This window comes from Lissotriton helveticus, chromosome 11 (assembly GCF_964261635.1).
Source record: "Lissotriton helveticus chromosome 11, aLisHel1.1, whole genome shotgun sequence".
Lineage (NCBI taxonomy): Eukaryota > Metazoa > Chordata > Amphibia > Caudata > Salamandridae > Lissotriton > Lissotriton helveticus.
This window is the reverse complement of record NC_136072.1, coordinates 889,658,608-889,685,190: the sequence shown is the minus strand read 5'-3', so window position 1 is coordinate 889,685,190 and position 26,583 is coordinate 889,658,608. Positions and strand designations below refer to the sequence as shown.

The 26,583-nt window shown below is 46.2% G+C and overlaps 1 protein-coding gene across 2 annotated transcripts in view; it reads right to left on the bottom strand.

The window, feature by feature from the left end:
* Positions 1–26,583, bottom strand: part of NOS1 (nitric oxide synthase 1) — a 1,595,398-nt gene that overhangs the window by 425,151 nt on the left and 1,143,664 nt on the right. For both annotated transcript variants that reach the window (XM_078667121.1, XM_078667122.1), the window contains one exon: positions 23,431–24,616. In XM_078667121.1, coding sequence (XP_078523247.1) covers positions 23,431–24,149 — 719 coding nt within the window. In that variant the 5' untranslated portion in view covers positions 24,150–24,616. The remainder of the gene's footprint in view (positions 1–23,430; positions 24,617–26,583) is intronic.

Sequence of the window (26,583 nt, the reverse complement as noted above, 5' to 3'; positions counted from 1 at the left end):
GGTGGCGCCCGGTGCGACAATCATTTTTGGCACCCCCACGTCCCATGACCACCTCATCGGATTCTCCCAATACCACCTGCAAAAGTGCCCCTCATCTCGCCTATCATAAGATATTGCTAAACACAGCGCCCTCCTGAGGTCACAACGGCCCCCTCCATAAGTCAGCCGGGTGTGCGGCCGGGTGTCTTGTAGCGGCTAAATTCGCTGAATGATTGCCCAGGCTATTTATTTATTTGGGATTGTTTTGATATAGCCCGCACCAAATCACTGGCAGTGGTGAGAGTGCTTTACATATTTGCATAAACAATAACATTGTAAACAAAAAATTACCAACGGTTGTATACAACTCTACTACATGTTGATTTAAAGGGACCAAATTCATTTTTCATATCAGGAGGGAAGATTTTCTAGACTTCAACAGGTTAATTGTAACTGTCCTATCACTTGTACTGCTATGATTTTAATGCGTTTCAATGAATTATGTCATACTTATAAGGCAGAGGCACTGGAATTATGCAGCAGGGGAATACCAAATTATGTGGCAGGGTTGACTAAATTACACGGCCACAAAATGTGAATTATGCTGCAAGTTTTTTTTATAGTATTCCTTGATTATGTTGTCATTGTACTCATGTTAACACTATCTGGAAAGGGTTCACATTATTAGTTCCAAGTTAACTACCCAAAACAGCAATAAGCAACTTATAAGTGACCAATTAATATTTGCGAAAGGTTTTCCGTTGCACCACAACTCGCGTGGCTGTCTCTTTAGTAAATTTTGATCCATTTAAACTAGAAACGATTTTTTTGTTTGAGTTAGAATCTGCAGCTTATAAAGTAGATGATGGAATATGTGGCTAATGTAGCTGACCAATGGGTATGTAGAATCGCATAATTCCAGTGTCCCTGCTTACATGTCATAAGGGGAATTAAAGGGTTACTTGTCTGTTCTACTAATGCTGGATTGTAAAACAGGTGCGTTTTGCACAATGACTGCTTTACAACCCAAATTCAATTTTAGACTGACTGCAATGGATTTACGAATGTGTTGCAGAGCAAAATAACCATTCAGCAGGATTTGCAGAACCATGCCCCAATAATATTTATAATGCCGGATTTATTTTGTGAATCCTTCTGAATGGGCTGCAAATAAAGGGACGGAGGCTTGAGGTGGGGAGGAGATCTCCATCTCTGTATTCACATTCATAGAAAGGCAACTTTTTTATAATGCAGAAACTGTACCCTAAATAAAAGGGACAGGTTGCTTTCAAACAGGGGCTGTATTATGAAAAAATGATGCCAATCTGTGAAATCATTGGGAGGTGGGGGGTGAACGTATTAGTCCCCTGGGCACCGGCTGCCATCAGACTTGGACAGGAAATGGGCGCAGCACTAAAAGAAAAAAAAAAAGAAGTCCCCCATTAGTGAATTAGACAGCCAAAAAGTAGCCAACATTTGCAAATTGGGGTAATTTTGAACTTGTAATGAGACACTGTTCAAGTGCTTTGCTAGGTTTTGGAGAAGTGTAATTTTGATCCCTTATGAGACACTGTAGGAGTGCATCATTATCATGAGTAGTCAGGACTCAAATATATGCTGTGTGATTAATGTTGCTAAGGTGAATGGAGTATTTCATATTTATAGTCCTTCACTGGAAGAATTTGTGTATAGAACGTGACTAATAAAGGTCTATGTAACAGGTACATATTTATCTGACAGTGAACATAAAATGTTTCCCATTGTGAGGTAAATAAAATAGAATGTGTAAACTAATGTTTTTACGTGTAACAAGAATTATTTCTATCTTAGTGAATTTAGTGTGACATCCTCATAATTCTTTACAAATGATACATCTTAAGAAGCTGCATTTATTGTGTGTGTAGAAATGTGCACGTATTTTGTAACCTTGTGCACGGCTAAAGTTGACTAGAGTTTGCCTCGAGCAATCAGGTCAGTTCAAGCGAACGTTTAAAGTTTAACATGTAATTCGTATTTAACCTTCAAAGTAGGATGAATTGCTTGTATTCCGTTTCCTCTGTAGGTATGAACAAAGCCTCATTAGTTAGCATAGAAAGGTTTTGTTTCCATTAGATAGCAAGGTCTGAGAAGACAATGTTGGAAAGGAGAAGTACAGTAATGAGCAAGGAAGTGAGTTCTCATGTAAGAGAAGAGGAATGACCAAAGATGAACTAAGTTGCAACTTATCAATGTGGGAAAGGTGGTGGAAGTATAGAGTTGTGCTGAAGCCAAATTTACTAGCCAGAGTCACATGGGATTATTGACCCTAAATGCAATTGATATTTTATGCTGAAATGTAGTGTGGGACAGAGGAGACATCTTAGGACTTCACGGGGAGTGGATCCATGCGTGTGCTTGTGTGGCTTTATGCTATTTGACCCATGGTTGGAGTGCCTTCTACTGAAGACTCCGATAGCTGACACCTTTCTGATTTCACCTTTACTAAATGTTTCTTCGTTTAGGGTTACCCTTTTAGGTCTCGCCTACGCAGCGCGCATGTGCTGCATAGGAGAGAGACATAATGCCATCGGCACAGCTTTGGGTGCAAAAACGTGCACGCGTTGCATTGCTTCAAATGGCAACGCGTGCACGTCTGGCAATTTCCTTGTGGGAGTGCACGGCAACATATGGTCGCACGCTCCTGCAAGGGAATCACGCAGGCCCCCTCCCCTTGTGCCGCGCGCTTGTTTACGCGAGTTGCAGTCTCTCTGAAATATGGTCGACAGAAGGATTATGAAATACTGTGTACTCGGGATTGTGTAAACTGACTGCTTCACCTTTGATGCCCTAGGTAATATATTGAGAAATCGGCATGCATTTTATAGTGATTACTGTTATTTGCACACTCTTTTAGTGTTGACTGGTGGTGATGAATAACAAATTTTATTTTTGTTCTGCAAGGACCCTTTTTACATGTTCTAGCTTCTTGTAACCTTCTGTAAGGTTTTCTTTTTATTTCTTATACAAATTAACCCTTTAGAGTTTTTCAGGGCTATAACTATGTTTGAGTGTAAACACTTACTTTCTGAGGGCAAGGCCAGCGATACACTGGACTCTGCATAGCTACTGCACACAGCTATTTTGCTTCGATTACCGCATTCTTTTAGCCCTGAGGTGGTGTTTTAACTTTATGGACTTAATAATTTCCCCAAAAGTGGCGTGCATGAGTATTGTTAAAAATAAGGCTAAAATGAATGAAAGGCTCACATGCAAACTACTGCGTTGCCCTGATTCCACAGCAGACTTCTTTTCTGCACTGGTATTTTCCCAAAATAACAATAAACTTTTTTTTTTTTAAGTTTCATGAGTCCACTTGAGTTACTGCATTAGTATAACATTCCTAGGTGATGCCATCACTGCAGTAGCCGTTTATATTTAAGATAATGCCAATAGTCACACCATAAAGAATATTTTCTGGATTGCTTTATCCATTTGTTTATGGGCGAGTGCGTTGGTGCGTATGGACCATAGTCCTTAACTAAAAGCATACTAGTGCAAAAAAGAGTTCAATCAATGACAGATTCCAGCTGGTGTGGAAAAGGTTGCTTTAATTTGATCGCTCTGCAATACTACAATATTGCGGAGCCTGGTTCCAAACTTTAAAAGGCTAATATTAACTAACATGCATTGGCATAGCCAATAGGTCTCGCTTTTGGAACCTTATAAGTATTTAGTTATGCAGCACAATATCCTTGGTGCAACAACATCAACTGTTGCATGGCTAAACACTTATAAGGTGCCAAAGGCGAGACCTATTGGCTATGCCAATGCTTGTTAAAGTAGTGTAGAGAGAGATAGCTTGCTCGTGCTTACTTTGGAAACCATTTGATGCAGTATATTACGCAATTCTTTTTCCTGCTTATTTGCATCGCCATTAAAGAGTTTGTTTTCTGTTTTTTATTATATAGGGTAAATCTCTCCAGGAGATTTGGACTGGTTTTGTTCGTTCGGTATTTCTATATGATAATGTTGAGATTGGTCTATAGCCATCCGTTTCTAAATGTATAATTAAACCCCTGCTACACTCAGATTAAGTTAAGTGGATCATTGTGTGACCACATTGGTTACAGTGTATTGAGATATTAACAAATGATACTTTTCTCCCTTTACCTCCCATGCTGCTATCACAACCATTGATCTGGAGAAAAATGTTTGAGTGGGTCCAAGCTCCAGCAGTATTGGAGACTGCATGGATTTCAGCATGCTTTATGCAATGTTTGTGCTAATATCAGGGAAATGAATAGTAAAAAATGGATCATCAGACTATAAAACAGGCCTATAAATAGGCAAAATAACAGCCAGCACACTGCTCTGCCAGACCAGCCCTTTAGGATTCTGTGGCACGCAGGTGTGGTTCTTACGCCATTCAGGATTTGTGAGGCACTAAAGTGTATTTCTTACGTCATTTAGGACTTTGTGCCAACAAGGGATTTATCTCATAAAAAATTGTAAATATTAAGATATTCGGGATAAATTAATTTCATAGCTATATTTTGACTTTCCACAAAGAAAACAATCTCAACAAAGCCGGGTGTATTTCTTATTATTACATTATTAGCCTTAGAGTATTTAAGGGTACAAATACTTCTTCAAGCATATTGATGACAGATATCTGATCTTCAATTGTAATACATAGTACTAGTCAACAAAGTACAAACCCATTTTTCTAATATAACAAAAGACTGGCCAAGACATAGTGCCTAGATTTCCTCCAATTGCAATTCTTGGACAGCAGTAAAACAGAAAATGTGTAGATGCGTCTACAGAAGAGTATCTCGAATATCTAAAAATGTACACATTTATATGCAGTAACATCCCTTACTGGCACCGTTACCTGATATTCTTCAGTACCCTAACCCACGAGGGTACATTCGGTTGCTCTAATTTGCGATATTTAGGATTCTGTGGTACGCAGGTGCAGTTCTTTGTGGGTATAACTCCTTTTAGTGTGAACAAGTGGAATGTGTAGTGTGTGGTATGTGGACGTTCCTGGTAAGAGCTACAGTGCAGAGGGACAACTGCATGATCTGAGAATCGTTGGTGAGTGAGCGTGTCCCAAACTGTTGGAGGGCTCAGCCTGAGATGTGCTGGGCTAGGAAGAACATGGTGTGGTGTCTAGAGATGAACACCACTGCAGAATACTTCTGCACAGGTAGATAGTTACAAAAAGAGTAGACATACACCTGGTAATTTGTGTACTGGGATCTTTACATTTGTGACAAGGATGTTGTAACAAGAACCAAGAGGAATAAGATGAACTATGAGGTACCAGAAAAACCATACCCCAAGAGCAACAAGCAAACTGCAACAGTAACTGTGCACCACCAGGCAGTCCTGGAAGTGGTAGCACATGCAGCACAGACTATAGTTTTGCTGAAAAGGAGGCAAGCTGACACATTGAAATGAAGCAGCTTCCCTGTCTCGGAGAGGAGAATTGAAAGGAAAAGAAGTCAGGCAGCAGCCCCACAGTGAAAAAGACCTGAGGTGAGAAAAAGGTTGCAAAGTAAGAGGTGCAGTTTCTCTCCCCACACAGCCACCAGCAGGGGTCAGTATTTTGCTGTTGTTATGCCATGAAAGCATGGGAGCAAGGACTGGAAGATACTCTGTGACCGTCAACAGTCCTTAGGGGCATAGCAGGATTGGGAACTAAAACTAGCCATGGCAAGAATTTGAAAACCTGCCTCACGTTGCAAGTACGGAGTGAGCTCAGTGTGTGAGCTTGTGCATCTACAGATGAATATCGGGAAGGGTTATTGCCATAATGACAATTTGAGAACATTATGGACCAAATAGTGCATTTTACAGCACAGATTTCAAAGCTATTGACTAAAAAGTCCTATTATGAAGAGGCAGGCAGACAAAATAATTAAATGTGCCAAAACTGTACGGTCTGCCACCGTAACGATGAGCAATATTTCTCTAAAGGACAAAGTCATGTATGAGCCTGTAAGCTTGATGCATAGAAGGCAACTGTCTGATCTAGTGCGCCCAAACAGGCATCAATAAAGTACACTACCTTCATATTCGGTCAGAACTTCATGCCATCGCTGTCCCTGTGCCATATAAGAGTCCATCAGAACATTGGAGATGCCAGCTATGTGCTGCTAAATATGCACATTTCAAGAGATGCCGCCCATATTGGTTACTTCAAATACCCGCCTCACTGAGGTTTGATTGTCAAAAAGGCCTCCTGTGCTCGTCGTGGCAGAAGAGTGCTCGCTGCACCAGGAGACTGCACAGGGTGCCAGGACAGCTGTCCAGGATCATCGGACTGGTGACTAATATCTGAGGTTCACCCGCAGAAACCATAGCTAACCATATGTTTACAGCTGGTGCCATTTCCACGTTGCCTCTGTATGCACATTAAACCTTGCAAATATAGTTTAGAGTGTAGACGAAACACCACTGCCCACGCGAACAAAGCACCATTATCTTGCCCTGATCTACAATGAAGACGTGTGTAGTACTCCAGAGTCAGCCAGAATTTACATTACTCAGGGATGTATAATATGCTTTTCCCGCCAGGAACCACATGGCTCTCATATGTCATGCCACCTTATAAAGAACATTGCAAAAAACACAATTGATGGACAGAATGTAGAACAATGTCATACATTCATCCCAGTACAAGGATCTGGGCCTAAATCCATCGTTTTTTTGCACTCCACACCACCCTGGGTTAGACACTGGCTATATGCAAATCAGCTCTGACCCTGTGCCTCATGGGAACAGTCCAGTCCGAACTACCAAGCCATGTCTTTCCCAGACCGGAATCTAGCATCCAAGGACCGGTTTCTGGCTATCAGCCTTCATCAGCCTGGATAGCTTGACTCCAGTGGTATGGAGAGCCTGGGACTCACGTCTGAGCATACCCAGCCCACTCGGGGTGAAAATTGCAAAAAACACAGTTGATGGACAGACAGTCAAGCTATCCAGGCTGAATGAAGGCTGATAGCCAGAAACCGGTCCTTGGATGCTTGAGTCCGGTCTGGGAAAGACATGGCTTGGTAGTTCGGACTGGACTGTTCCCATGAGGCACAGGTTCAGAGCTGATTTGCATATAGCCAGTGTCTAACCCAGGGTGGTGTGGAGTGCAAAAAAACGATGGATTTAGGCCCAGATCCTTGTACTGGGGTGAATGTATGACATTGTTCTACATTCTGTCCATCAACTGTGTTTTTTGCAATTTTCACCCTGAGTGGGCTGGGTATGCTCAGACGTGAGTCCCAGGCTCTCCACACCACTGGAGTCAAGCTATCCAGGCTGAATGAAGGCTGATAGCCAGAAACCGGTCCTTGGATGCTTGATTCCGGTCTGGGAAAGACATGGCTTGGTAGTTCGGACTGGACTGTTCCCATGAGGCACAGGTTCAGAGCTGATTTGCATATAGCCAGTGTCTAACCCAGGGTGGTGTGGAGTGCAAAAAAACGATGGATTTAGGCCCAGATCCTTGTACTGGGGTGAATGTATGACATTGTTCTACATTCTGTCCATCAACTGTGTTTTTTGCAATTTTCACCCCGAGTGGGCTGGGTATGCTCAGACGTGAGTCCCAGGCTCTCCACACCACTGGAGTCAAGCTATCCAGGCTGAATGAAGGCTGATAGCCAGAAACCGGTCCTTGGATGCTTGATTCCGATCTGGGAAAGACATGGCTTGGTAGTTCGGACTGGACTGTTCCCATGAGGCACAGGTTCAGAGCTGATTTGCATATAGCCGGTGTCTAACCCAGGGTGGTGTGGAGTGCAAAAAAACGATGGATTTAGGCACAGATCCTTGTACTGGGGTGAATGTATGACATTGTTCTACATTCTGTCCATCAACTGTGTTTTTTGCAATTTTCACCCCGAGTGGGCTGGGTATGCTCAGACGTGAGTCCCAGGCTCTCCACACCACTGGAGTCAAGCTATCCAGGCTGAATGAAGGCTGATAGCCAGAAACCGGTCCTTGGATGCTTGATTCCGGTCTGGGAAAGACATGGCTTGGTAGTTCGGACTGGACTGTTCCCATGAGGCACAGGGTCAGAGCTGATTTGCATATAGGCAGTGTCTAACCCAGGGTGGTGTGGAGTGCAAAAACACGATGGATTTAGGCCCAGATCCTTGTACTGGGGTGAATGTATGACATTGTTCTACATTCTGTCCATCAACTGTGTTTTTTGCAATTTTCACCCCGAGTGGGCTGGGTATGCTCAGACGTGAGTCTCAGGCTCTCCACACCACTGGAGTCAAGCTATCCAGGCTGAATGAAGGCTGATAGCCAGAAACCGGTCCTTGGATGCTAGATTCCGGTCTGGGAAAGACATGGCTTGGTAGTTCGGACTGGACTGTTCCCATGAGGCACAGGGTCAGAGCTGATTTGCATATAGCCAGTGTCTAACCCAGGGTGGTGTGGAGTGCAAAAAAATGATGGATTTAGGCCCAGATCCTTGTACTGGGGTGAATGTATGACATTGTTCTACATTCTGTCCATCAACTGTGTTTTTTGCCTTATAAAGAAAGCACAATTGTCAACATGATGCCTCGTCACAATCCTCACCGTGCCAATCTATCCACAGGAGCCTGCGTTCTGATATGTACCAGGTGCTGCAGGGCAAGACGTGCATGAATGTGAGAAGGTGGTGATATCTGCCAGCACATGGCAAAAAGTACCAGCTGCTATGTTCACTGCTTCAGCGACTGTGGAAAGCCTGTGGTCCCTTCGTCCTATGCAGTGCTTCCATTTCCAATCCTGTCAGAGTAGAAGGGGGCATTCTTGTTCCACCTCTGAGGTTACCCCTAGATGAAGCCTTCAGCGTGCGGATGCATGTGCATTCACTGTAGCATTCATTGGGAGTACACGTTTTATCCCTGAAGCACAATCATTTGAAAGTGTAACTTTAAAGCCCCCAGGGGAGGTGAGGTCGGCAGACCAGTCTTCCCCTGGGGTGTTCGCGTGAGAGCAGGACAGGGGGTTTAGGTAGTGTAGAGGGGTGGGATAAGGCGTGGGGTTAGGGGGATTAGTATAAAGGGGGCAGGGGAGGAAGTTCTTCCTCTTCCTGTCCCCAGCGCCCCCGGGTGAAGGTTAGGGCAGTTTTTGACTGCCCTCCCACCCTACAGTTTCGGGAGTGGAAAAAGGGCTTTTTTGTTAACCTGTTGGTTATTGAAGCGTGCCAGTTTAGGACGGGATGAAATTGGGGGTCTTGTGGCAGTACTTGGAAGGCGTGGGGAGTCCATGACGGGCATAATCACCCTTCCGGGGAGGGGGATACAGGTGCATGATGGGGGTGTGGCAGGCAGGGGTGCGTTGGCGGGAGATGCTGGAGGAGGTTGAAAGAAAAGTGGGGAAGTGAATGATTTAAGTGAAGAGGTCGTGGTGTGAATTGGGAGGGAGTAATTGGAGTATGAGAGTGGATGATGGTTGGAAAGTATGAGGTGGGGGTTTTGTAGTTTATTGATGTTATGTTTCTGTATTGGTTGTCAACCCTGTCCTAATAAATGGCCTTTTACGCTAAACTACAGCGTGGAATGGTTATTGCGCGATGAGCCACGGGACCAACCGTACCATCAGCTGACAGGGCTACTGTTGGAATGGAGCACGGGGCAATTCCAAAGTGGGAAATATCAGCTTATCCAGCTGTAAGAGCAGCCATAAAACCTGAAGCACCCATGGGAAATGCCAGAATGCCTGAATGGCCAGTCCAGCCCTGCTAAGCAAGCGGGACTCACATATGCAAGACTTTTGTGGGACAGTAGATATTAGCTTGCATTTAGGGCGGATCTCGTTTTGTATTCTCAGATGTTCAGGTACATCTTGTAGATTTTGGGGCCCTGAGCCAAAGGTATTTTGGGGAGCCCCCATTCAGAACAGCTTTGAATTTATGATTACATTTCAGCTTTCATGCCCTCTTTGACCAGGTCACAGACTGTGCACAGGCACACTAGTTCAAATGCTAAATGTGTTTACATCTAACATTCAGGGAAAGTGATGATGTGTTTTCAATATTATAACAATGCACTAATATTACTGCAAATAATCTCTGCGAAACCCTCCCATTGCTTACATGTGAGTTCCTGTTTTGAATTAAAATAACTTTTTTTATGGTTGTTGCATGAATCATGAATACATTTATTTGCAAAGTATCGTTAATAGACTTTCACACCTTACACATATTAAAATTAAATAATTGAAACAATCTGTTTAAGAATTATTTATGGTCAACATGGGGCGACGCTCTGCATAAAAGAGCTTGCTCTATCAGGGGGTCTTCTAAAAAAAAAAAGGCTGGGGCCCTGGGCCAGAGCCCACTTTGACAATGCCTTAAAACGTCTCTGCAGCTGTTGATCGGTGTGACTCATGAGAAGGGGCTGTCTTGCGTGGATGCTGTTTTGTGTTGATGCTGGGAGGCTACTATGTGCTGCCTGGCTATTAGACAGCATGCAACTATTCAGCAAGTAAATCAGTTATTCTTATGAAGTCAAACGAACTTTTCAAGAAGTGTCCTAGATGAGTGCAAGGTGAGACAGAATGGCAGGCAGAAGGTGCTCTGATGTGGCTAGTCTTGGGTATTCGATACTGGAAGCTAGTTGTCTTACCATATCTATGCTGCTGTTTCCCAACAAGTAGTCATTCACAGGTGTCTGTTGGGACAGGTGATGGGGAAGGGGTGCTTCTTTGGTACATGTGAGGCTTAGTTAGGTTTATGCTGGTGAAAGACTTTGTGGACTTTAGGGAGCCTTATGCTAGTGTGCAATGGTGAAAAAGATGGAGGACTTCTAGACCATCTGGTACAAGCCTTGTCCAGCTTTAGTAGCTATCTAAACTGAAGAAGGGCTGGGTCTAGAGTTAGTTGTTGTGTACCAAGCCCTGCTGAGTGGCTTATGGTTCTCAGTTTTCAGAATGCAAGGTTAGTTAAGTAAGGAGGTGGACAGCAGGGTTTGGGATCTGTAGAGGCATAAGTATTTCCACTGTTCGGTTCATCGGTGGTGGTGCAAAAATGTATCAAAGCCTTGTCTAGACTGAGGACATATGGTATATTTTAAGTACACATGCAGAGCATCTCGTGGTGAACTGTGCTGCAGCTGTTGGGTTTAGAGTAGAATAAGGCTCAGTGCTCTTTTAGGGGTCCTGTCAATTGATAATGCCTGGTAGCGTAGTCTGGGCCCTTTCATAAGCTAAGTGATCACCCATAAGCCAGATTACCTATGTGGATGCCTTACAGAAAGAGAGCCTTCAACAGGCGCCTCAAGGTGATAACTGATGGTGTGGCCCAGATGTCCCAATGATTCTCATTCCAGACTCACACAGCCTGTGCTGAACATCTTCCTTCCTTTAGAAACCAATTTGAAAGAGGAGACTTTAAGGAATCATTTATCGGTACCCCTGAGAGACTGGCACTAAATATGCAGTCGGTCTTAGCTGCTAAATATGCAGGAGCAGTGCGTGGCAGACATCTGCAGACCAAAGAGGTGATCATTACATTGACTCTTTCTTTCACTGCTAACTACGGAAGGGAACTGCGGGCTATAGAGCGGTGATTCCCTATTTGAGGGACCGGAGTAGCCGGACAGGTGTATTTTGGGCAACCTGTAATCTCCATAAAGAGGGTATAGGGACTGTGTATAAGCAAATTCACATCAACAATTTGTGAACTGATTGCAGAGCCAAATGCTACTCTGTGGGAATCTATGTGTTTTAAAATCTCTATCGTTGAAAGAAAAAGCTACTATCTAATAACATAAGCAGTGGAATCAACCAAGGGACATATCAGCGGTGAAGTGAACTTCCATTGTTTACCTTAGTGAACACTGGCAGGGTCTCTGAAAATTGTATACACGATTGTGAACGCAGTTCCAGAGATGAGTTTGCCACAATATGGGCCACCATGGTGACTAAGCTGACCAAAGCAAGCAGCCGCCAACCAAGATCTGCTCTCCAGAAATCCAAGTGCTGTTGCAAATAACAGTGAAAGGGGTGTTGGGGTCCTCACGTACGATCCTCGTGTGCTCCTTGGCTCTCACTGGTAGACAAGTCTTGAACTGGGAGGATGTTTGGGCAACCTTATCTTCCCAACAAAGTTTCCTCTGTACAAGAGGAAACACAGCTGTGACAGTTTATCTTCATTGCTGATTGAGGAAGCACCCATGGGCACAGGTTGACTCCTATGTTAATGGTGCCAGATGGGTGGAGACGCATCTGTGCAGGTGATGGGCACATTCTGTGCTGGAAACCCTAAGAGTGCGATGTGGGGGTGGGATTGAGGTATGGAATTGCGATGGAATAGGGATCTACCTCTCCAACTGGTGGATTCAGTTCTAGGAGCCAGCAATGAAAGGCTCGTAGTCACCCATCATCCAATCCAGGGAACTGGTAGGAAAGCAGATTCTGTGTATGTGCCAAACAGATGTGCTGGCAAACTGAATATTTAGTGCAAGACCAGCACAGACAGTAGGTTATCTCCCGTCAAGCAACTAGGGAACCATGATTCTGGGGGTCATTGTCTACCCAGACATGGGAGCGGGCATTTGATGCAGCTTTGAACAAAAACCACATGGGCTGCACTACCGCATATTTTACACACAAGCTCAACGAAAGAGTAACAACTAAATGTTCAATCACGCAGAAGTAATAAATGGGTGACTGCTTCAGGATGTGTTGTGCATTGCTGTGCCACAAAAGAGCTGAAGTGATTTCAGAAGGGGTCGCATGGTAAATGTGGAGCAGGGTGCACACAGGCAAATAGCTGCAGTGGGCACAAGAGCATACAGGAATAGATAATCTGCACATGTTCATGGAAACAGAGGTGGCACACAAAAAGAATGATGGATTTAACCCAGATCTCTTGACTGAGGGGTGAAGGTTTTGATTTGTTCTGCATTCCGTCCATCAATTGTATGACTTTTGCTTTTTTACACAAGAAGGGGCACAGAGATATTCGGAGAAAAGGGATGGAGGACGGGTACAGTGGGAGAGGAGGTTGAAAAGGATCATTGGAGACAAAGGCGTAGGAGGGTAAATCAAGGGGCGATGAAAGGGTAGGCATGGAGGTAAAGAAGACACTATAGGGCTAGGCATGGGGAATGAAGCGGGGTGAAAAAGCAACTGATGCTGGACGTGGAAGCGGATTAAAGGGCATGGGGAACTAGGAATGGCAGAGTGGAGCAGAGGGTGAGACTTCCAGAAGGGTGCAAAGTGTAAGGGTGTCAGGAAATCACCGAGCGTGAAAGTAGTGCAATGACTGATGGTGGCGCAGGATCAGATGGCTGGGAAACATGGCAACCACAGTGGGCTAGTGTTAGAGAAGAGGTTGACATAGAGCAGGACGTCCAGGAGGAGCACAGGCAGGTAGAACCAGAGAGTAGGGGTAGGTAAACACGGAAGGAGTACAAGCCTAGAGGCAATGGTGAGGATCGATGTCAGAGGCATAGATGGGCATCAGAAGGGAAACATAGGAGGTGCACAAACAGGAAGGCACAGAAGGAGAATTATAAAGGAAGAAGTAGGAGGGGCAAAGCCAAATGGACCAATGGGAACCACAGTGAGAGAGACCAGGGCCGGCTTTAGCGCTGGTGGCACCCTGTGCGACAATGTCTGTTGTCCCCTCCCCAATGACCACCTCTGCCACGGATTCCCTCACCACCACCCTTTAGCAGTGCCCCTCGAGTCTCCAGAACCACTGTCTCTCTGACTCATTTAGTTTTATAGCACCACTCATACGAGTGTAAGGTGTCAGAGCACTTTACATCACACACACATTGCACAGAGACAATCATAGGTGTGTAAATCAGTGTATATCAGACAGGACTACAAGGTGTAGTGTAGGAGTGACATGTCATCGATACTGGTAGGCAATATAGTTTAAGAGTCCTTATTCTGGAAAAGCACAAATTCAGAATTTAAAATGTAACACCATTGTTAGGGGTTCTCTTTCACAACAAGAATTGTGTTCTACCCAAATGAACCCCTTTGGCAAGATTAGGATAATGAAAGACTGGGCAGAAAACACAAAGCTCTAACATATACCTTGCAGTTTGTATGCAGCTCGTTGATGACACTTAATAGCTCAATTTTCTATATCAGAATTGTAACTTATATACTGCAAGTAACAAAAGGATCTCTCTGACAAAAGCAGTAACCCACTCCTCTATTTACATTACATGCACTTTGTGATCTGCATGGTACACGTTCTTAGAAGCAGCCATATTAACCCTCCACGCTACCTCTGGATGAGTCAAAACATCCCCTAGACAAACCACGGTCTCTTTACAAGAACACGATGAATCACCTGAGTTATCTTGACGTTTTAATTGATACCTACAAAAATTGCTGGCGGTCAGGAACGTGCCAGCAGGTTGGTGCTTTTAAAATGATAATATTGCGAGTAAAAACGACCCCTCCACCCCAAGTCAGCACCAGGTGCGGGGGCACCGATCGCACCGCCCTAGAACCAGCCCTGAGAGAGACCAGGAAGCAGGGTGGTAAATGCGAATCATGGCCATGGACGGATGGAGCATTCAATGGCACAGGGGAGAAAAGACCGAGTCACAGGATCTTGGCCGCGAGGAAGGGGGCTAGTAAGGCATGGGAGGTAGTGTGGGCATAAGAGGCACAGTGAGTGCTTAGAAGGCACTGGGGGTATACAAGAAACTGTGATAATAGAATGCACAGTACCCCCACTGACAGAGCAGGAAGGAGAAGAGCCAGGGTGAGTAGGCTGCACATGGAAACACACAAGCAAATGTGGAAACATGAAGGCACAATTGGTGGCATTGAGAGTAAGGCGTGACCAAGAAACAGATACAAAACAATAATTAACTCGCTATTATCCCATATAGCTATGTGAAGAGAGCATTTAAAGGTTTACCTATTGTAAATCACGTTTCAAAATGACATTTTAAAGCCACTGATAGCTAAGCTTACTTGGCATGTTCAAAAGGCAGTTTTCCAAGTAAAACAATTGTTCTTCGTTGAATGTTTGTGCTTGTTTGGGAAGGTCCTGATGAGTGATGACATGCCCTTGCAGCTTTGTGTGGGTCTGACCCCTCCCTTCCCCTTTAGCTATGTTAATAACTCAGAGTGACCCTTGACCTGACCAGGTAGGTCGCTCCCCCTCTGCACAGCACCGCCTGTGTCTACCTGCCCCAGCTGCCGCTGCTGAGGAAGTTCGAGGCCCTCCACCACCCACAGGCTACCACCTGTATCTCATCCCTGGTGGCCAGTGGTAGGCCGTAGGTAGGTTTGTTCATCCTCCGCTTTATTGCTTTTATTGTATTGCCTGTATTTTCATTGTTGTGTCTGTGACTGCTGTTGTCTGTCTTCCCCCGCTGCCTGTACGTGGTCTGTGCCCCTTTTTCTTCCCTCTGTTCCCCTCGCTGTCCCTGTGCTCTTTCTGCCCGGTTTTCCCTTCTGTTCCCCTCGCTGCCCCATGTCTCTGCCCGGTTTTCCCTTCTGTTCCCCTCGCTGCCCCCGTGCCTCTCTGCCTGTTCTGCCTTCTATTCTTAGCTGCCCCTGTATTTCTGTGTTCTGTATTTTGCCTCTGTGCCACTCGTTTTTCCGGTATGTCTGTGCAATTTTGCCTTCTGCGCCACTCGTTTTTCCCTCGCTTTTGTGCCCCTTTTGACTTCTGTTCCACTTGTTTTTTGTGCCCGTCTGCCTTCTGTGCCACTCAATTTTTTTTCTCGTTTATGTGCCCATTTTGACTTCTGTTCTACTCGTTTATTGTGCTCTTCTGCCCTCTGTGTCACTTGTTTTTCCCTCGTTTTTGTGCCAATTTTGCCTTCTATTCCACTTGTTTTTTATGCCCTTCTGCCTTCTTTGCCACTCGTTTTTCCCTTGTTTTTGTGCCCCTTTTGCCTTCTGTTCCACTCGTTTTTTGTGCCCTTCTGCCCTCTGTGCCACTCGTTTTTCCCTTGTTTTTGTGCCCCTTTTGCCTTCTGTTCCACTCATTTTTTGTGCCCTCTGCCCTCGGTTCCACTCGTTTTTTTGGTGCCTTTCTGCCCTCTGTGCCACTAGTTTTCCCTTGTTTCTGTGCCCTTTTTGCCTTCTGTTCCACTAGTTTTTGTACCCTTTTGCACTCTGTGCCAATTGTTTTTCCTTCGATTTTGTGCCCTTTTTCCTTCTGTTACCTTCGTTGTCCCTCACCTCCTTCACCGTTGCGTCCCCTGCGGCCCGCCCCCCTATTGGCCCACTTCCCATTCGCTGCCCCCGCCTCCCAGATGCTCCTCCCTCCCACCTCCCCATATATGCCGGCCGCTGTGCGGCCGCGCTGCTGGCGCGCCGAAGGCATGCCTAAGGCAAGCCCATCTGCGCCCGTCCGTGCCTGGACCGTTCCCAGCGCTAAAACCCCTGGGCCCCGCACCTGCCACTATGACCGCCGCCACTCCGACGCCAGCACTCTGCACGCTGCCACACCTGCTTCAAGGCTGCCCTGAAACACACACATGGCCCCCCTTCACCTGCCGGAACTGCAGTTACACCAGCCTCAGAGCCGATGAACCACCTACCAAGAAAGACCCCACCCACCTCCGCTGCATACTACTGAACACCCGCTCCGCACGCAAGCATGCCGTCGAGCTATGGGACCTGCTCGACACAACATCAACGGACGTCACCTTCCTGACAGAGACCTGCTTTAACGACTCCTCCGCACCCGACATCACCATAGCCATCCCAGACGGCTACAAGATCACCCACAGAAACCGCACCAACGGAGTCGGAGGAGGACTCGCCATCGTCCACAAGAACAGCATCAGGGTCTCGACTAGCACCGACGACGAGCTCAGCACCGCTGAACACATGGATTTCCAGATCCACACAGACCCTAACTCCACCCTAAGAGGCACCCTCCTCTACCGACTCCCCAGACCCCGCCCCCAGTTCAGCAACTTCATCGCCGACTTGATCAGCACGCACGCCTTGACCTCCACCGACTACATCCTCCTCGGAGACCTGAACTTTCACCTTGAGAACAACAATGACAACAACTCAACAACCCTGATCGATAACCTCGCCAACCTCGTACTGAAGCAACTCGTCACAACGCCCACCCACTCTGCCGGCCACACGCTCGACCCAGTCTTCTCCTCAAGCCCGCACCTCTCCGTCAGCCACACCACCAAACTCCTCTGGACCGACCACCGCTGCATCCACTTTGCCTTCCAGAAGCCCACCACACACCACCTCATCCAACAGATCTCCCGCCACTGCTGGAGCAAAATCACCGAAGACCCAACTACACACAAACCTCGCTCTCAGCCCACCCAGCGAACCCTCCAACACCGATGACGCTGCCCACAGTCTCAGACGCTGGTTCAAGGACTGCGCCAACAGCCTCGCCCCGCTGAAGAAACCCCCCCACAGAGACACCAGCAAGAGGGCCAGCTCGTTCACCCCAGAACTCCTAGCCTCCAAGCAAGCCTGCCGGAAACTAGTGAAGAAATGGCACAGTGAACAAACTCCGGACAGCCACGCAGCACACAAGGACACCATCCGCAACCACCACCACCTCATCAAGGCGGCCAAGAGGACCTCCTTCAAAGACCACCTCGACAACAACACACACAATAGCAAGGAGCTCTTCAACATCGTGAAGGAACTCTCCAACCCCACCTCATCAAGGCGGCCAAGAGGACCTCCTTCAAAGACCACCTCGACAACAACACACACAATAGCAAGGAGCTCTTCAACATCGTGAAGGAACTCTCCAACCCCAGCTCCAACACCAATGACATCCCGCCGTCACAAGCCCTGTGCAACTCCCTCGCCACCTTCTTCCACCGCAAGATAGCAGACATCCACAACAGCTCCAACACCCAGACAGCACCAATAGACAGCAACACAACAGACCCTCGGCACACCATCGACCATGACCCCCTGCTAGCCAGGGCCAGCTTGAGCATCGATGACACCATCAAGACCATGTGCACAATCCACTCCGGCTCTCCATCAGACCCATTCCCGCACCACATCTTCAACAGAGCAAGCAGCTCCATCGCACCCCACCTGCACAACGTCATCAATCTCTCCCTCGAGACCGCGACCTTCCCGGAGATCTGGAAAAACGCCGAGATCAACGCCCTACTCAAAAAACCTAAGGCAGACCCAAGAGACCTCAAGAACTTCTGGCCCATCTCTCTGCTCCCCTTCCTGGCCATGGTCATCGTGAAAACTGTCAACAGACAGCTAACCTGATACCTAGAAGAAAACAGAATGCTGGACCCTTCCCAGTCAGCGTTCCGCAGCAACCACAGCACCAAGACTGCCCTCATCGCCACCACCGATGACATCAGGACCCTGCTGGACAATGGCAAGACCGCAGCACTCATCCTCCTAGACCTCTCTGCCGCCTTCGACACCATCTGCCACCGCACACTACGCGCACGCCTCCACGCCGCAGGTATCCGAGACAAGGCTCTGGATTGGACCACCTCCTTCCTCTCCGGCAGAACCCAGAGCATCCGGCTCACCCCATTCCGTTCCAAAGCCTCCGAGATCATCTGCGGCGTACCCCAGAGATCCTCCCTCAACCCGACACTGTTCAACATATACATGGCCCCGCTCGCACACGTAGCCCGACAGCACGACCTCAACATAATCTTCTATGCCGACGAAACTCAGGTGATCCTCTCCCTCACCAAGGACCCCAACACCACCAAATCCAACCTCCATAAAGGAATGAAGGCCGTCGCCGACTGGATGAAGACCAGCTGTCTGAAGCTGAACTCAACCAAGATGGAGGTCCTCACCCTCGGCTCCAATCCTTCAGCCTGAGACGGCTCCTGGTGGCTGAGGGCCCTGGGAGAAGCTCCGACACCCACTGACCACGCACGCAACCTGGGAATCATACTCAACTCAACGCTCTCAATGACCAAGCAAGTCAACGCCGTCTCCTCCTCCTGCTTCAACACCCTCTGCTTGCTCCGCAAGATCTATAGTTGGATCCCAACAGATAGAAGAAAGACATTCACCCAGGCCCTTGTCAGCAGCAGACTCGACTACGGAAACGCCCTCTATGCGGGCGCTCCGACCAAGCTCATCAAACGACTACAAAGCATCCAAAACGCCTCGGCACGACTGATCCTCGATGTATCATGCCACGGCCAGATCACCCCCCACATGATAAACCTGCACTGGCTCCCCGTTAACAAGAGGATATCCTTCAAACTCCTCACCCACACACACAAGGCACTCCACAAGACCGGCCCAGCCTACCTCAACAGACAGCTCTCCTTCTAACTCCCCAACTGCCAGCTACGCTCCGCCAAGTTCTCAATCACCACCGTCCCGTGCATCCGAAGACCAACCACCGGTGGGAGATCTTTCTCCCACCTCGCCGCCAAGACATGGAATACACTCCCACTGAGCCTACGACAGACCCAAGACCTGCTGACCTTCAGGAGGATACTCAAGACCTGGCTGTTTGATCAGTAGCGCACTCCCCTCCCGCCCAAGCGCCTTGAGACCCTCGCGGATATGTAGTGCGCTTTAGAAATGATTGATTGATTGAATGTCACACCTTGTCCTATTGAACGCAGGAATCTACCAATACATGGATCCTCAGGCAAGTCCGGCCAGCAAATTATATGAAAGGTTCAAGCCTAACACGTGGCTGGCCCCACAGGCCCTTATAACATAGTGCCTACACTGGTGGAGTAAGACAGCTTCTTGGCCCAGTAACTGGGTGAGTACTCCTCGACTCAGTGGCACCCTCCATCTCTGACACAGGAGTGAGGCTTCTCCAATGCTAGGAGAAATTGATCCCCGCAACTTGTGTTCCCCCGTAGGTTTTGCCGGAGAGCTTCCGAACCCCCGCTTTGTGTTTCGAGTTCTAATCTGAGGTTCTTGGTTGATCAAATTGCATTCGTCTCTTTCCATACCTCGATTCCACATTCAGTCAAAAGTGAGTTTTGATAGGCACTGTAAGCTTCAATTTGTAGAGCTATCTGTAGAGAAAACATTCCATTATTGGTTCCTTCTTTACATGACAGTGCTGTGGTTGCCTCCTTTCCCAGTAAAAAATAATAGCTATTTGTTCACGTTTTAAGTTTTAGCAAAGGCTGGGACACACATGATACTTCAACTGAACTGTATATAAAATCGCCTGTTTTCATTTTTAACATGGCCTTTCTGTCTTTGTTTACTTTAACCATCAGTCAGAGGCCACAAATGTAGCTCTAGAACACATCCAAAGTGCTTTCTTCTTATAATTATTTAAGTATGTAATAACAAGGATGAAAAATACCTGCTTTAGGTGATTTTCCTAATTTTTGTACCGGCTGAGACATTAAAATACTAGTTATGCTGGTAAGAACAACACGCAGACAAGGTAGAAGCCTCGTCAGTGCTTGGAGCTTGGAGCTTGGAGCTTTGGCCATTATAAATGCAGGACTACTATTACCAGAGTACAAACAGCAAACCAGGGTTACTGAAATGGGAACATTTGAGTGCTCTCGGCTTAGCCATAGACATCCACAGGCACCAGTGCTCAATTTGTGCCAGTCGTTTCAGGTGTGACTGGGATTTATTTCTGACATCACACTTTGACCAAGAAAAAGGGAGAAAAGTGGAATAAGAAAAATATAGAAAAGCAGTGAAAAAGAGAGAAAGCAGGAATGAAATAGAATATGCAAAGTAAAGGGTGGCAGAAAAAGATTCATAACGTGCAATCAATATTAGGCAGTCTTGGTGTTCAGTATTATCTGATAATGAAGGTTGCATGCTCTTAAGAGAAACTTAGGCCTGCTGCACTTACTATTTCATAATATGAACATTCTTATATAAATTGAAGCATTTTCAGTCACATACACGCATATTGACAAACTTTGTCTCTCTGTCTTGCTTTATAGCTTTCTGCTCAGCAATCTGAACATGCTACGAAGAACATATGTCTCTTTCCTCCGCCACCTCCACATTTGTGGCATTTCCACTGATGAAGCTGTGTATTTGTTGAAAAGAAAACAATGATACCGAAGCACACTCACTAGTCCAAAACATAGGTCCAGTAGGCTGTAGAGAGCCAGAAAATCCAAGTATCTTTAATTTCGTATGAGTCCAACAGTTTCCATATAACTTGACTGTGAACCAATTGGCATATTAAAGGCAGCCTTCACGCGTTTCGTCAGAAAATAACATTTTCAAGGCTGTCACAGTATACAAAAACAAGTTTATGCAAACATACCGGAAAATTATAAAAATTATTAATCTGAAGTCAAGACAAGCGCTCCATCCTACAGAGTAATTACTTTATGTTGGATAAAGCTGGAAACCACACTCTTTACAGCAGTAAACTCTTGATGTTCTGTCAGGACTCCAAAATCTGCAATGTACAGATAGGTACTTACACTTAATGTTTCTGAACGGGAACCACATTAAACTATCCTCTAGTCATGTGGTGCTACCATGGTGGTATCTGATTGGACAGAGGTAAATTGTAAAGAGATGCATTTGAGCATCTGTGCAGGAATGTCACAGTGTGTGGGGGGGTGGGGTGGAGGGGCAGCAGTGCTATTTCGAGCTCTGTGCCTTCAGCCCAACTCCACCACTTGTCAATGAAACACAATCCAAGCCTGAGGGGGTCCCTTCCAGCCCAGATTGAGACCTCAGCATATAGGGGTGGGTGTTAGGGTTTAGTGAGACCAGATGTTATGGTCTTGCAAAAGATCAATCATTTCACCAGTTCAGGCCAGACCGGTCCAAAGGGTGGCCTGTGAGCCAGCGGAGCAGCAGCACAACAAACTATAAGGGGCACATGGCAGTATGTAGGGAGATCGCACCACACCTTAATTTGTCAGCAGGCGTTTTCTTCCAACAGAAAACAGGCACTGACCAAGCCAATTGTTCTGACGTTAACGCACTTGAGTATGCACCCAGCATTTGCCCATCCTAATGGTGTCATATTAAGGTCAGATCGACTAACTTTGCACATCCATAGTCATTTTGTATGAGTGCTCCAGAAAGGTAAATGTGAATCCTGACTAAAATATATTTAAAAACAACCTGCTGAAGTTAAAAGAACATAGAAAAAGGTTTTCTTTCGGCATACAACCCATGTATGGCATAGAAAAGGTAATGTGTACTCCGGGTACTTTTGAGAGGTAAAATATTCTCTCAAGCCTTTTAATGGAAATTTTCATGTGGAAGGCTGTTCACCAGGAAGCCAATGGCATGAAGTGAGAGAGTCAGAAACCCCTCTGGGTGGAGCCAAAGCACACACTGTGTACATTGAAAAGAACAAGTAACAACAGGACAACAGACTCCTCTTTCCGGGTCATGTCACTCGACTCTTTCAAATGCCAATCAATCCCGAAAGGAACGGAGAATGGTACAATCAGGGAAACAAATAATGCAGCTGCTACAAAGGGTATGGGATTTTGGAGGGCATCAGAAGTCTGGTGACATTGAATGACAGACTAGTCCTGAATAGGGACCATAGACTCGAAACAAAAACAAAAACAGAAACTGACGAAGCTTCTCTAGAAAGTCCATAAAACAAGTGGGTACTGGTGTTCACTGAATAGCCTCGGTAGACTTTTCTTTGGAGACAGAACCAATTTGTGGACATCTTCCTTTTTTCAGAGAACCTAAAAGACATGTCTGGTACATCCGGAGGTCCAATTGATCAGGATTTCCAATGTTTTATGGACAGGCTACTTTAACATCATCAATAAAAGGCCATAACTGAACTTTTCGAAGTGCGGTGACTGATAAAAAAAAGTCAACTTCGCCTAAATATTACAGATGGCAACTCTCGTCAGAGTTAAACATATTTAAAATAAAATTAAAAATGAATGACTCATGTCTGATCTTTCCACATGAGGTGTTCACGCTCAAAATAGCTAATGATAAAATAGCTGCTGAGTTACAGCTCACACAAAACCACTACAGACATACCTGGTTTAGAAATAGCTACTGCTCAAAGTACCTAAGACATGTATGTCCGTATTTTTAAGAATACACAAGGGCTCATGTGATGGCCTCTTACCACTTTTCCATATACCTCATAATGTTATGCATTTGCTAATTCATAAGCATCTGTTCTGTGGGTGCCCAAATGAGCCCAACAAAATCTGTGAACAGTGATTAATAATGATAATGTTCTTGCTGATTGTCGGTTTGGTAACTATTTCAGTGGAAACCCACATTGGATCAATAGCCTCTGACCAGGGATTGTACTGCCTACTGTTCAGGGTGGCCCGTGAGATGTAACTGTTTAAATATGTGAACTACACCAGAAAACTGCAATAAAGAAAGTATATAAAAAATCTTAATCTGTTAACAACAAGAATGGTGTATACACATGAATAACATATGTTGGACCAAAACCTTCATATCCATATGTTTAAAAGACAGCAAAAGAGGGCCTGATACATTGCTTTCCTCCTCCCTCTCCTCACAAGCCACAGAGTTGAGTCAGAAATCACAGTAAGTGTGCCTTACCTGCCCACCTGCACCTCCACGTCCTTTTTCTCCAGACGGGGCGGACTGTCTCCATTGAGTTCCTTTCGTCCGTTCTGCAGGTGACTCACAACTGGGGTGATCTCTTTGAGGATGACATTGTCTTCTGTCCCGCCGTTCTGACATGTACTGCTGATGTCATCGCTCTTCCCTCCCACCACGACAGACGCGAGGCCATTGAAGTCCATCAGCGGGCTCCCCTCTTGCCCACTTTCTCTGGCCCATGAGGAGCCTGCCGAGCCAGTTGCGCTGTCTACTGCCTGCGGCTGGTCTTTGCTGAAGATGCTCTGACTCGATAGGCCCATGGCTTTGGCCATGGCGCATACGGGACGGGTGACTCTGATGGTCTTCGGCGTCCCATCTCCGGTGAAGGTGGTCTCTAGGTGGGTGGTGAAGCCCTCAGGGCCTCGCAAGATAAGTACCACAAAGGTTTCCGAAGCTATACTACGGAGAATCTCCAGAGCGCCTTCATATGGCACATCCACCAATGGCCGGTCATTGACTGCCAGGATAATGTCCCCCACCTGGACAAGTCCGCTCTGCTCCGCGGCCCCACCGCGGATCAAATCTGAGATGATGACAGGGGGCTTATTGACACGTTGCTTCACCAGGAACCCGAGACCCCCAACCTTTCGTTTGAAAATCCTCACAGAGATCACGTTGGGTTGAAGCTGCTGGACACTGAACTCATAGTCCTCCATGGTAGCCCGCGGCAAGGACGAATACCGCAGCCCCACGACTTTAGGCTACAAGGGCTAGTGCAGGCAACTCGACTGCGCTGTTGACAGGGGGCTCTGGGTGTATATTGAGTTAAGAGAGGCTTGCAATGTGCTTGTGTGTGAATGTGCGACTCATTACTAATGCCAAGAATTGGATCTTGCTCGAAATATCTCTGCTTGGCCACCAGTTTCAGTTCTGCCTTCTGCTGCCGAGTTCAGTTCATTCTTATAATTAGAAAGGGACTTTTTAAAGAGACAGTGCAAAGATTCTTACAGCAACATGATGGTAAAGCTTTGGCAGTCCTCGTGGGGAGGAGGAAAATGGACCATAAAGCTGTGGAAGTCAGGGAAAACCAAGGGGATGTGCTTCGAAGCCTGCTGTGATTCGCCAGTGTCTTCCTTGAGACCGGATAGCTCCTCGTCTAGAGTGCGAGCTCGGCGTCTTGAGTCTGAGAAAAACAAAGATGAAAAATACATGAAAACACGTACATGACATTCAGTAAAATACACTTTTCGCACAGGCATAATCATATTTGTTTCTATCCGTTGTAGATCGCTCATTGATTTTGTATTCATAGAGTTTATCTTGGGGCGCGCGCAAACACAGCTTTACCAATGTACCTCGTCCATTGCCTTCTACCCGTTCAGTGTTGCACTTTTAAAGTCACTGCACCCTATGCCCAGTCACTCAATCTCAGCACTTAACCCGGGTGTAAATCAGTTTCTCCTTTATTACGCCATGGTCTACTAGAAGCGGGCACTCCGCAAGCATGGCGCGCTATCTGCAGTCTCCCAGCGCACCATCAGCTCTGCTCTGAGCAAGCTCCCTAGCCACCCTACCATGCACTTCAATCTTGACCTCAAACTTCCGTGCTGTTCACTTCCTGTCAAGTCAGGCACAATCCAACAACACACACTCTGTCCACTTACTACCCTAGCAGTGGCCGCTGGTGACCTTTGAAAGTGGTGAGCAGAACAGCTGCTCAAATTTCACAAACATGTAAAGCGAGCAACCTTGAGTTCTCACTCGGGGGTTTAGGACAATCTCGCAGGAAGATATTGGAAAATTTGGAACCAACTGGTAGATTTGCTGGTACAGGTTTCAAAGTTGAAGAGGTGCTCCAGGCCATTTTGAAGAGGAGATAATGAAATCTAGCACAACTTGAAAAAGTATTTGTAAATATTAATGACCCTCTTCATCCGTTCATATTCACTGTTCTCAGGAGCGGCCCGTGCAGGTAAGTGCGGTGGACTGGGGGCGGGGTGGAGAGGAAATCGACAGACCTCAAAGAGCGAAACTTAAATTAAAAAAAAAAAAAAGCTACTAACCTTGCATTCACCACATCGCTGAGTCGGCGATGCTGTGAACTCAAGATAGGAGGTTTTTTATTTTTTTTATTATAGTATCCCTCGCCGTCGTCGGTCGACTCCCCTCACCTGGCCTTCCCCCATCCTTACCTGCACGAGCCACATATGACTGTTCTGCAGTACCACTGATGACTGAATTGATATTTAACTGACTGCCCCACAGTCCTACTTGCCCGCCACTACACTGGAAGGGTCTACTCCAACAGGAAGGGCCTCGAGAGGCAATGGTCCACATGTGATCAAGTCTTGCCTCAGACTGCCAGTCTCAGAGGGCCTGGTGTGGTGTGGGAAGGCTCTGGACTGGTTTAACGGTCTACTAATGGACATTTGGTATACCTCTGAATATACCCCCTTTTGCACAGTATTACCTACGTTGAAATCATTTCCACACTCTCAACATATGACATGCTTAATGGGGTGACAGGTTCAAATCCTGGCTGTAATAATCAATCATTAATTCTTCTGAGGTCGATACAATCAGTATTATTGAATTGGATAACAATGACATAACTAGTCATGTACTCAACCCTACTGCCCCTTCATATGTGCTGGGTGAGTGAGGATTCCCCCATTCTCCAAAGCCCCCAAGAATCAAGCTGACAGGGAATGTTGTCAGTCTTGCACAATCAAATAAAACTAATATCAGGATGCAGTAATGTAATCAGACTTACTGTTGGTCAACTTGTGCCTCAAAACATACACACTTGCATGACAGCACATAAACTGTTTTTGGGCTTAAAAATATCTTTACACCAGATGGCTGCTAAGTTCTTGATTCTCAAGATCAATCAAGACAAAACAATAGCATTATTTTAAAGTGTTAAAACGTGCAAAGGCAAGCACTCTCTCTTAAAATTGCATGCATTGACAGTGCACTGGTAATATATCTAGGCCCGGGTCCCCACAGCACTGCTCCCACTCGCCTGGATGTTGTTGGATCTGGTTTCCCCAGATCTCAATAGTTCCACCAAGCACTCAAAGTGTTACATCAAAGTCCACAATTGTTAAGTCAATTTCTTCAAATTTTCTTCTTTTATTCCTTCATCCA